This window comes from Myotis yumanensis, unplaced genomic scaffold, assembly GCF_028538775.1.
Source record: "Myotis yumanensis isolate MYYU_CA2020_CCGP unplaced genomic scaffold, mMyoYum1.0.hap1 SCAF_8, whole genome shotgun sequence".
Lineage (NCBI taxonomy): Eukaryota > Metazoa > Chordata > Mammalia > Chiroptera > Vespertilionidae > Myotis > Myotis yumanensis.
The window spans coordinates 44353833-44366175 of record NW_027223759.1 but is presented as its reverse complement, the minus strand read 5'-3'; the positions used below and the strand labels follow the sequence as shown (position 1 = coordinate 44366175).

The window sequence follows — 12343 nt, the reverse complement described above, 5'->3', positions numbered from 1 at the left end:
AGAAGACAATATTTTTCAAATTTCCTACTTACAGCATTTTTCTTTTTTGCTTATTAGAAGGCTTGATATATATTAGTGACATTTTGCTACTTTTGCCCTCTCTTAATCTCTCTCTCTCTCTCTCTCTCAAAAGAACTCAGGGGAAAAAAAGAACTCAGAATAAATCTCTCCATTTTATATTCCTGAGAAACGGGAAAATTGCCTTTCTTAATGTAGGAAGCACTCAAGTCCTGAGAGCAAGCACCTCAACATTGTTCCTTCTTGTTTTTGTGCTCCTAAATTAAAATGCATGTTTTAATTGCCGCAACTGTAATTTATTCAGAAATGCTATAATTATGAGGCATGATGAAGAGAGAATATGCATCATACTTTTATTATCTTTCTCCATTTTTGGTTTAACCTTTTCTCTCAACCTTGGCTCCAGTCTAAAGAGATAGACTACTGTAGTTACTGTAAGCTAAAGAAATACACCTAACCACTCCCTTTTCAATTTCTGCTAACCAGTATCCTAGCGTTTTCCAGCACCAAAATTAGTTACAATGTGGAATAAATATTGAGAACAATTAAGTTATGATGGCTTTTAAATTGGGGAAATTTTCTGAGCAAGTGGTTTAGGAATTTTTGTTGGTTCTGATAAGTTTATAAGTAGATTTTCTCCAAAAAAAAATTATACACATTTTCGAACATCCAGAAAAGTTGAAAGAATTTTACAGCGAATACTGCTGTACCTATCCCCTAGCCTAGACTCTACTATTAACGTTTACATGCTTGCTTTATCACATAGAGTTTTAAAGGACTTAACTTTTGCCTTTTACTAGTAGGAGTCCTTAATCATACCCAGGTCAAAGAGAGAATTAGTACTTTCCTTACCTGAAGGAAAACTGAAATTATTCCAAACGGAGGTCACAGATAGAAAAAAGGCATGAGTCTATCCTTATGAATAATTGATTGAAAATAAGGGATACAGTTCCCTAAACCTGAGTGGTCTGGCGATTGTAAACTGACTAAATTAGGACTTTACATCCTATTTTATTTTGTCATGATAAGTTGAACGTCTTCTGTGCTTATAGATTTTCTCTTGAAGATCTATCTGAATTTCTAACAAGTGGTTATTTATTTTCTCTTCTTCAGAAACGGCCGTCTTTCAAGCAAATCATTTCAATTCTGGAGTCCATGTCAAATGACACTAACCTTCCCGACCAGTGTAACTCATTCCTGCACAACAAGGCGGAGTGGAGGTAGGTAGTCCTGCTCAGCAGGCACCTCCCCTGGCTTCAAGGACCAGGACTTACTGAAGCAAAGAAGAGAACCAGAAAACTAGATGACAATCCTGATTTCTAAGAATAGCTTAGAAACTGCGGCTTTTTATTTTGCTTTTAATATTTTTATTGATTTCAGAGAGAGAGGGAGAGATAGAAACATCAATGATGAGAGAGAATCATTGTTCTGTTGCCTTCTGCACCGCCCCCCCCCCCCCCCCCAAACTAGGGATCAAGCCCACAACCTGGACAGGTGCCCTGCAGAGAATCGAACCGTGACCTCCTGGTTCATAGGTTGATGCTCAATCACTTGAGCCACACTAACTAGGCTTGTTTTCTTTTTGTGTTAAAAATTTCTGGAGATCTAATAAGTCTCCCATTTCATATGTAAGCAAAAATGAGAGTTCCCCTCTGAGCTTGTTGTGTATGTGAAAGACTATTGAAATCATATCTTCTGAGACACAGGACAGTTAGTTACATTTCTCTGTGTACACTCTGTGGTGGAAGCTTTGGCCTCTGTCCAGTGAGAAATAAAAATACTGTTTGCCTGGAAATTTGCAGAGAGCACTCTATGTTGATGGAGAAGGTAGGGAGACTATAGACTATAAAAACACTTTTGAAAGAAAACTTTAGATGTTATAAATCCTATTCAATTGTGTCAAGTGTAAAACAAGTTCAGGAATGAGAAAATGGTATTGTGAGTGGGGGAAGCAAGCCTGGGATGAGACATTTGAGCCAGGTCACATGATGCTCGAATATAAATAGCATGTTTGGGAGCGGACATTCCTCCCTGAGTCAGCAGAGGCTTAAGTAACTGCCTCTCTGCTCCCGAGAGCCCAGGCGGTAATGAGACGCCTTGCGCCACCTGCTGATGCCAAGTGAATACTGCATGTGCTTTGAAAACGATGAAGTTGTTTTCTCCTGTTCTTAGACATGTTTTTGGGCTGTTCGGTTGGTGTTTTACAATAACTTTATTTATTTTTATTCTTTTGAAATCTTTATCAAAGGCCAGCGAGTTAAATGAATTTTTATTTAGGGACACAAAAGTAATACTGTCGCTCTAGTCTAGGCACAAAGGTTTTGGTTCTGGGCTGAAATAATTAACAAAACATGTAAAATTAATATTTTTTTCCTACAATAAGAGTTCAGCACAAATATACAAAATAGTAAGTCCATATAAAGGGGTGCCCAGTACTCTAGGACAGAAGCCAAAATACTTAGTAAGACTCATGAGACTCACTTTACTCTGGCCCCCCAGCCTCATCTGAAGGGCATCGTCTATCCTTTATTTCTGGCTTTCAGTCCCTCAGGAGGTGCATGGTTCTTCCTCCCTCAGAGTTCTTGCAAAATATAGTTTGTTTTGTTTAAAATTCATCCCTGTTTATAACATTCACAGTATATGAAGTAGATAATAATATTTTACCTATCAAACTGGTGAAGGTTACTTAAAAGCACTGCTATTCCTCCACGTATATGGACTGTGAGGCAGGCACTCTCACACATGGCTGGCAGGATTGTAAACTGATACAGCCTTCCCAGAAATCAATTAGGATCAGGAACCTTTAAATTTTTCATACCATTTGTCAGAGAAATTCCATCTCTGGGAATCTATTCTAAGGAAGTAGAGATGTGGACAAAGACATATGCCCAAAGGGTTTTACAGTTAAAAATAAAAAGCATCTTCAAGCCTCACTAGTGTGGCTCAGTGGTTGGGCGTGGACCCATGAACCAGGATGTCACGGTTCGATTCCCAGTCAGTGCACACGTCTGGGGTTGTGGGCTTGATCCCCAGTAGGGGACATGCAGGAGGCAGCCAATTGATGATTCTCTTTCATTATTGATGTTTCTATCTCTCTATCTCTCTCCCTTTCTCTCTGAAATCAATAAAAACATTTTTTTTAAAAAAGGCATCTTCAGCCCTAGCCAGTTTGGCTCAGTGGATGGAGCATCAGCCTGTGGACCGAAGAGTCCTGAGTTTGATTCCGGTCGAGAGCACATGCCCAGTTGCAGGCTCAATCCCCATTAGGGGGCATGCAGGAGGCAGCCAATCAATTATTCATTGATGTTTCTCTCTCTCTCTCTCTCTCTCTCTCTCTCTCTCTCTCCCCCCCCCTTCCTCTCTGAAAACAATAAAAATATATTTTAAAAAAATAATCTATAATAATAAAAGCATAATATACTAATTAGATCAGACGTCCTTCCGGATGACCTTCCAGATGAAGCTAGGGCTGTGAGGGAAGCCCAGGTCCCAGGTGCCAGAGGGAAGTCGGTGAGGGCAGCCAGGGGAAGGAAGGCCTACTCTTGCATGAATTTCATGCATCGGGCCTCTAGTAAATACATAAAAAGGCATCTTCAAGGTCCAGCATTAGAAAAATAGGGAATGGTTACAGAAAATACTGTCTATCCATAGGCTGTTGTAAAGTCACCTTTAGGGTGTGGGTGGTGGCTGGCAGGGGCATAAAGAGCTTCTGAGAGCTGATGATATTCTATTTCTTCATCTGGGTGCTGGTTATACAGGTGTGTTCACTTTGTGAGAATTTATTTTGTTGTATTTTTCGGATATGTACACTTTTCTGTATGTATATTGTACTTCATTAAAAATGTAACTTAACCCCGGCTGGTATGGCTCAGTGGTTGAGCATTGACCTATGAACTAAGAGGTAAGGGCTTGATTCCCAGTCAGGGCACATGGCCGGGTTGCAGGCTCAATCCCCAGTAGGGGGCGTGCAACCTAATCTAGCTGGTCAATGATTCTCTCTCATCATTGATGTTTCTCTCCCTCTCCCTTCCTCTCTGAAATCAATTAAAATATTTTAAAAATTTTTTAACTTAAAAATATAAAAATAAATAAAGCTCACCCCTGTTTAAAACATCAACTCTAATGACAGAGAGCAGCTAAAATAACATGACTTTTAAGAAGTATTTCCTGGCCCCAGACTATATGAGGCTCCATTTTATGTGCTCGGAGAACATCTCCTTCATAGCGTATGACTGCTATTGCAATTAATAAGTAATTTACAGTTTATTTAATGTGTGTGTCATTGGCTAAAGTGGATCAGGTTTATTACTGTACCTACAGCATCTAGAAGGTGCCTTGACCATAGCAGTTGCTCAATAACTGTTTGGGGAAGAGAATGCAATGGTGCTAATAATATAAAAAGACAGTATGGTATTGCACAAGAGAATATAAATATGCAAGTTAATTTGTTTGCCACGACAAATATGTTCTTACATGCATTCACTCAAATATTTGTTGAACTTTGGCTGGGGCAAGGTGCCCTTCTAGGTATTGGATTTGGTGATGAACAGATCAGTCCCAATGCACATGGAATGCCCAGTGTTGAACTATGAAGTATAAGTATACAAATAATTATTACTATTTTGAGAATAGTATCATACTATTTACTATCATACTAAAGGACACAAAAAGGCAGTTCCCAAAAAAAGAAACCCAATGGCCAAGAAACATATGAAATATATTCAAGCTCATTTAGCAATCAAGTAAATAAACATAAGGGAACATAATTCGCTTCTCAGATTAGCAAAAATATATATCATGAAAATACCCAGTGTTATGAATTTTCTCATGCATTGCTGGTGACAAAAATACTACCTTTCCAAAGAAGGTATTCCTAAAAAAATGAATGAGAAGATTATGCAAGAATGTAGGACACCTCTATCCTTAGAATCATAAAACTGAAAATGGCATAAAGTGCAATAAAAAGGAGATTCATTTTGCTTTTATTGTTTATTTGTGGTTTTTAAAAGTTACAGTATCTCCATTCACAGAATAGTATAGAGAAATTCATGATAACAGAGATCTGATAAAATTATTTTAAAATAGAGGCTACAATCCAGTATGTTTGGAGTGATTCCATTTTTGTAAAATAAACATATGTTTATATGTATATTTGTGTGTACATAGAAAAAATATCAAAAGGTCATTGTTATCATTGGGTAATAAGATTATGGAAGAATGTTTTCTATTTGTTTATCTTTAATGTTTTCTACGATAAACCTGGATTAGCTAAATAATAAATTTAATGTTTTAAATGCTTCAAAATGAAAAGATGAGGGGAATAAAATTGGTAAAACATTATTGTATTTTAGTAAAAGGTGAATACAGTAGTTGCCTAGAGGGCTGCCTCATTGGCTATCTTTCAGGAATGAGTTAATCCTGAGAGCTGAGAGAATATAGATCGTTACCTGGACCACTAAACCACTGTCTGAGACACAGCAGAGCTGTTTTATCTGAACTTGGGCATTGGTTAAAAACATGGGGAGTAATATATTAAGTAGAATTACAATAATAAGCACAGCTGTCATGTATTACATTCTTACTAGATAGTTATACTTTTTTCAGATTATCTTTTTTAATCCACATATCAACCCTGACATCACAGATGCAAAAACCGAGGCCTGGACAGATTGGGTAACCTGCCAAAATCACGTCGTATGAGATGGATCCAGTAGAGCAGCAGTTCTCAACCTGTGGGTCGCGACCGCTTTGGTGGTCGAACGACCCTTTCACAGGGGTCGCCTGAGACCATCTGCATACCAGATATTTACATTATGAGTCATAACAGTAGCAACACTACAGTTATGAAGTAGCAACGGAAATAATTTTATGGTTGGGTCACAACATGAGGAACTGCATTTAAGGGGCCAGAAGGTTGAGAACCACTGCAGTAGAGGAACCCAGGTGATCTGATCCCCAGGCCTGCAGTAGCACACGCGTGCAGTACTGTTCTGGGACTGTGGCCAGTGTCACGCCATCCACTTATTAGTGTGCAGTGTTCCCTTGACCGGGCTCCTTTTTAGAGAAGAGAAATATGACAGGGCATGATTGGTTTGAATAACGTAAAACAACTATTTCACTCAGTATACCAAGTGGTGAAAAGAATTAAATGTTTTGTCATCATCTGGGTCAGTGGTCGGCAAACTGCGGCTCGCGAGCCACATGCGGCTCTTTGACCTCTTGAGTGTGGCTCTTCCACAAAATACCATGTGCGGGCTCGCACGTACAGTGCGATTGAAACTTCGTGGCCCATGCGCAGAAGTCGGTATTTTGTGGAAGAGCCACACTCAAGGGGCCAAAGAGCCGCATGTGGCTTGCGAGCCGCAGTTTGCCGACCACTGATCTGGGTGTTTCAGAAGACAACACATCAGACCACTCCTCTCTCTCCCCTCCCCCCCCCCACCCCCACTTGGTCTGGTGTCTGAAACCATGCGGCTGTTGTCCAAAGCGTGTATTGAAAATCAGAGTCACAGTGAAGTCAGATTCCAGTCCTTCTCTGGTGTTTCTGGCAAATGCTTGTTTTCTGGTTGAGCTTCCGCTACCCAAAGACCAGATGAAACACCTATCCAGTTTTAGAAAGTTAAATGATTATGCTGGAATTCTTTTTAAAGCGAGGTTATTAAAAACCACCTTAACTATGTTCTTTCCTTTGACCTAATGAATGACAGGAAATAAATCCTGTCTACGGCTCTTGCTCATCACACCTTCAGCTTGTTTCTCCTCGGTTGACTTACTAGCAATAGTGGCAGTGAGCATAGGAACAGAAACTATGTCATCCTGTCTCGGTTTTCATTGCCCCATGGGGTCTCTGCGGCCTGTGGGAGTCTGTGCTCCGTGAGCCGGGTGGTGTGTGAAGGAGCACTCAGATCTCTGTGTCGGCAAAGCACTCTGGGTTGTGGTCTGACTTGTGATCAAATACTCTCCCTGGGGCATGGCCTCTTAAAAACAAAGATCAAAGAAATTTAATCTTTGCTATTTGGGTATAAGCACACATCATTTAATACATAAGAATAAATATAGCCCTGGCTGGTTTGGCTCAGTGGATAGAGTGTCAGCCTACGGACCGAAGGGTCCCAGGTTTGATTCCAGTCAAGGGCACCAAAAAAAAAAAAAAAAAAAGAATAAATATAATCTACACATTATATACTTATGTAATATATATACAGTAAAGCTGTTTTTTACTAATTGACCTTTTATTTCAAAGGAAGTTTCTGTCTAATAAAGAAGATAATTATACTTCATCGCCTGTTTTTAGCATATGGAAAATTCATAGCACTGGCAGTCAGCCTTTGTTAGGTTTTGTTTAAGAGTAAAACTGTAATTTTCATCAGTTAAAACATGTAAACCATATTTTTTACAACAGGAAAGTTACATAAATGCATTAAGAGATGCATTTGGGTGCAAAACGACACATCACCAAAAGCAAGGACAGCAAGGGGCACAGGCTGTTTTACTGTCTTTCCCTCTCATTGACTGAAGATGGCTCTTCCTTTGTTATGAAAGTTGAACCACATTGATTTTCCTCCTCAGTCCTCTATTTTAGAAATAAAAACAAACTGATTTATGAATGGGTATAATATTTATGTCTGATATCATACTTGGGGTCTATAGTGTGACTTTACTATATTGGTTTTTAATTTTCAAATGGCACCAAGGAAGTAAAGTGTCAGACGCAAATCTAGACCCATCTCAATAGCTGTTCCCTGAGTTGGGATTTGCCCATAATTGTTTTGTCTGCATTCGTTTAGTTCTCATCTACGAGGACATTGGAATAAGCTGTCCACTTATTCTGATTTTCCCTGGAAATAAAAAAAGGCAGATTTTGGTCACATATATTCATTAACTTAGATCTGGGGGCTTGTACTTCCCACAGACAAGGTCTCAGCCAGAATTCCTGAGTCTGCCGTGCAGGTGTGTCTTAATGGCACCTGGAAACAGCTGTTGGCAGCACTCAACAGCTGCTCTCCACATCGTCTCTTTCCAGCCTCTCCTCTGTGTGTGCCTTCTCCAGCCTTTCGTCCCTAGGGTTCTCCCTCCCTCCCTCCGTCTCTCTCTGTCTCTCTCTCTCCTCCCCCTCACTCCCTCCCTCTTTCTTTCTCTATTTTTTTTTTTTCATTACTGTAACTTTTCTCATGGGCTCTTCAGAAACTCAAGGGAAAGAACATCCAGCTCTCAAAGGATAAGTTTAGACTTAAACATGGTAGTCCTGAAAGAGAGGAAAAAAAAATGCATTGAGCCATCTTACCAGGTTCAAATTTCTATGAGTGGTGAGGTTGGTCGATCTATACAGACTCAGGAGGGGGCTTTCTTTTAAAATTATTAGAGTGAAAAAGGACCTTGGAGTACATATGGCCCAGAATTTCCTACACTTGCCTGATGGTAAAAACTATCTGGATCTTTTATTAAGTAATATAAATTCCTGGGCCCCACCCAACCCTACTGAATCATGAGCTCTAAGGAAGGATCCTAGGAATCTGAGTTTTGTTGTATGAGTTTGTTTGTTTGTTTGTTTGTTTGTTTTAACCTGCTGCACAGATAATTATTAGGATCAGGCAAGTTCGGAATCCCTGATGTTAGGAATCCCATAAATCATACCCATTCATAACCACCACCCCTTACAACTCAGGAAACAGAGTTAGTTTAATCAATTGATTACTTGACTTAGCCAGTGAATAAGCTAACGTGAATTTACTAATGGTGTGATATTGATCACCTACCATGAGGATCATTTTCCCATCTCTCTCTCTCTCTCTAAGATTAGCACCTGTTTCTTGGGACTGTAGTGAGAATAAGATCTATAAATTGTCCTTTGTAAATTGTAGAGAGCTAGACTAGAGGAATGTGAGCATTTATTAAATGGCTAAACTAGAACACCAGTGCCATGGCCTTGGCTCCTTAATGCTTTGTTAAAGTATTTGAGCTTATTTCTCCAAACTAGAAACTACCCATTGACTTTGAAGGCCATGAAAGATGTGTTATTCTCTGAGAGTTTGCAGTTTGGTTTAAAAGCATGAGTTTTAGTTTTTTACCTTGATTACGAGTAAGCATTCTACTGGACCCACCTAATCACTCTTGAGCAAAGTTGAGACTTAAACCAGTTATCCCTGTGCAGGTGTGAAATTGAAGCAACTCTTGAGAGGCTAAAGAAACTAGAACGTGACCTCAGCTTTAAAGAGCAGGAGCTCAAAGAACGAGAAAGACGTCTGAAGATGTGGGAGCAAAAACTAACCGAGCAGTCCAACACCCCGGTGAGTGTTCCCCACAGGGATAACCTAACACACCCCCCCTCCCAAATATAGAAGACACGCTGAGCATGGCGCATGGCAACTCTTCCCCTCCCTCCCTCCCTCCCACTGCCACCTCCTCACTTCCTGCCTAACACTTACATATTATAAGGCCCACACTTACACTCAAGTAGAACTCATATCTCATTTCAGTTGCAAAATGCCAAAAATGTAGAAGAAAAGCTTACTCTATTTCTGGCTCTTTCCCTAAGAACTATTATTCTGTCAGGGTGTTCATATATTAGAATTACAAAAATAAAATCCAATGTATTTTCACACCATCTGCTAGCTGCCCAGAACATGTGCCTTAATGCTGCTTAACTCTTTAAAGTTCATCAGTTTATAAATGAAACACAGTATAAGAAAGTCTTTGATGTGTCAGAACCTCACCAGGTTTTTCTTCTAAAAGAGAGATAATTTAATGACTTATAAATGACAAGCATTAATGTTCCTTACTCAATTTAGCATTATGATCATGGGCTGTAAAAGACCTCCAATATTTAATACATCTAGGAAATATCTTGGTTTACTCCAAGCCTTATAATTCAAGGACAATAAAAATTCTTTTTATGAGTTTTGCTATTTATACACTTACTTGAGCTTATATGTTGATATGTTATATCAGTGGTTCTCAACCTTGGCTGCATATTAGAATCACCTGGGAATCTTTTTAAAATCCTGATTTCTGGGCCTCATCCTCCGGAAATTCTGTTTCTTTGTTATGGGGTGGGGCCACAACATTAGTAACAAAGAAACAGAATTTCCGGAGGATGAGGCCCAGAAATCAGGATTTTAAAAAGATTCCCAGGTGATTCTAATGTGCAGCCAAGGTTGAGAACCACTGTGTTATATTAAAGTCTAATCCAATTTCAGCATTCTTTTCTATTTTAAATGATTTATCATTTTGGAAATGAAGTATAAATTTATCATTGGTTTTTCCAGGTTTTTAATGGGTCATATTTGTCTGCTTTAAAATCGCAAGTAAGGGTAAGATTAAAAGTACATTTGTTATATATTTTAAATTTATTCTTGATAGTTGCTATGGCAGTTATACCAAAAAAAATACATAAATGCCCTTCACTTCATGATCTTCAAAAAGCTTTCCTATTTTTAAAAGTCTTAATCTCCCTTAAGCAATCAGTGCTCAATTGCAAAGTATTTTCCAGTGTCTAAAGAATAAAATAGTTTGCCTCCTTTTCCCATTTATGTGGAAAAGCAACCTGATATCCAAAAAAGGGAAAATGCAGTGAAGGTAAATGTTTCTTATCGGATTTTACTTTTTCAGAAAAGTAAAATTCAGGGAATCCCACAGTAAAACCTGAATTGCTCTCCATTCAGACTATCGTGGACATTAAAAAGGTGCCACATTTTATAAGTTCAGTGAATGTAACTGGGGTCCCGAGAAAGAAGTCGAGGGAAGTTTCCTGTTCTGGTTGAATTGATGCCAACAGGCAGTCAAAAAAGCGTTGCCCGAGGATCTGTAAGGAGCTCTGCTCTTCCCAGAGCGGATGAGAGGCAGAAACCCGGCCATCTTCTTGAGTTGTTTGTGTTTTTCCAGTACATGGAAATCTGCAGCTATAAAGCATTGCATGGCTTGACTGTAAACGTCGCGTTGTAAGAACAAACTTTAAACCACCTCTTAGAGTATGCTTTAGAACCTTTCTTTGGTTTGTTGGCATTCATTTTGCTAAGAAATTATGGGCTGCCTTGCACACGTTCTTGCTGTTATTAGTAACGTAGTTGTGTAATGAAGAATGAAACACTGTGAGTGCTCAGTAGGTTGTATGCTGCATCTTAACCGCAGAAAACTTTCTGTAAAGGAGCTGCTCCGAGGGCTGCCATCTAATAATGGCCAGCATGAAGCACCATCTCAGCGAGATTCTCCCCCTTTTCTTACTTGTGAGCGCTAAGTTTTCTTTCTTTACATACTTGCCTTTAATGTCTCTTCTGCTTGGAGCTGGTGTCTCTGAAGGAAAGAAAGTTTGTGCTCAGGTACTTTATAAGTAGGTATTTTCTTTAATCCTCACACCAGTGTCTAGATGACTGTAAATGAGGTTTCTGAGAGAAGGATAAAATAAAGCTTTTAAAAAGGAAGTAGCTGGAGGTTTAAGTTTCCTGTAGGTAGCCTCATCTTAATTATAGAAGTTTAAAATGGACATGCCTCCTTTAAAATTGCATTATTGGATTTATTTTGAGGAAGGACACTATTTTCTTCCCTGAAATTAAAATATTACTTAAAGATATTTGGGAAGATGAATTCTCCATACATATATATATATGAACAGTGTTTATTTTATAATTATTATATTATTGTAGCTTGATGTAAAAAAACTTTATTTCTTTTAAGAGTAAAAGCTTATTTGAGAGACATTTATTAAGATCTTAATATAATGTGAGGAAGGACCCATAAAATAATAAAATAAACAAGCAACAAAGAATTTCCCAAGAGCATCTAACAACTGAAAACAAATTTGCGAAGCTGGGAAATTTGACTACAAGGAAAATAATATCCTGTTTCCAGTGTTAAAGGATCTAAAGCCATTGTTTTCTATAGAAGAATTAGATGAAATTCTTTTTGAACTAACAACTTCAGAAGTCTTTTCTTCATAGAGTAGAATTTTTTAAAAACTCAACTCCAATTTTAATTTAAAAGTTAGGAAATTGGCCCCCAAATGCATATTTACACCCAGAAGGTAAAGGTCACCCCACAGTGATATATTTGTACATTATCATAAATTTACCCATGTTTAAACATCACCAAAAATATAAGCCTTAATTTGCTTAAGAAAAGAGGCAGTAACACTTTTCAGAGCCAAACAGTTTTACTCCCAAAATGAATGTGACCAACATTTATGGGAATAGGTTAGCTGTTCAACATAATTACATAAGGTAGAAAAATAAATGTCTGTATCCATTGTGAAAAGAAGAATTCCTAAAAATAAAATCATGCTAAAGAAGAAATTCTTAGTATTCTCTATTCTTACATAGTAGAGAATAGAGAA

The 12343-nt window shown here is 38.4% G+C and overlaps 1 protein-coding gene across 4 annotated transcripts in view; it reads left to right on the top strand.

Moving 5' to 3' along the window:
- Positions 1–12343, top strand: part of MAP3K20 (mitogen-activated protein kinase kinase kinase 20) — a 143891-nt gene that overhangs the window by 87386 nt on the left and 44162 nt on the right. For all 4 annotated transcript variants that reach the window (XM_070422739.1, XM_070422738.1, XM_070422737.1 and 1 more), the window contains 2 exons: positions 1132–1238; positions 9170–9305. In XM_070422739.1, the coding sequence (XP_070278840.1) occupies positions 1132–1238; positions 9170–9305 (243 nt within the window). The remainder of the gene's footprint in view (positions 1–1131; positions 1239–9169; positions 9306–12343) is intronic.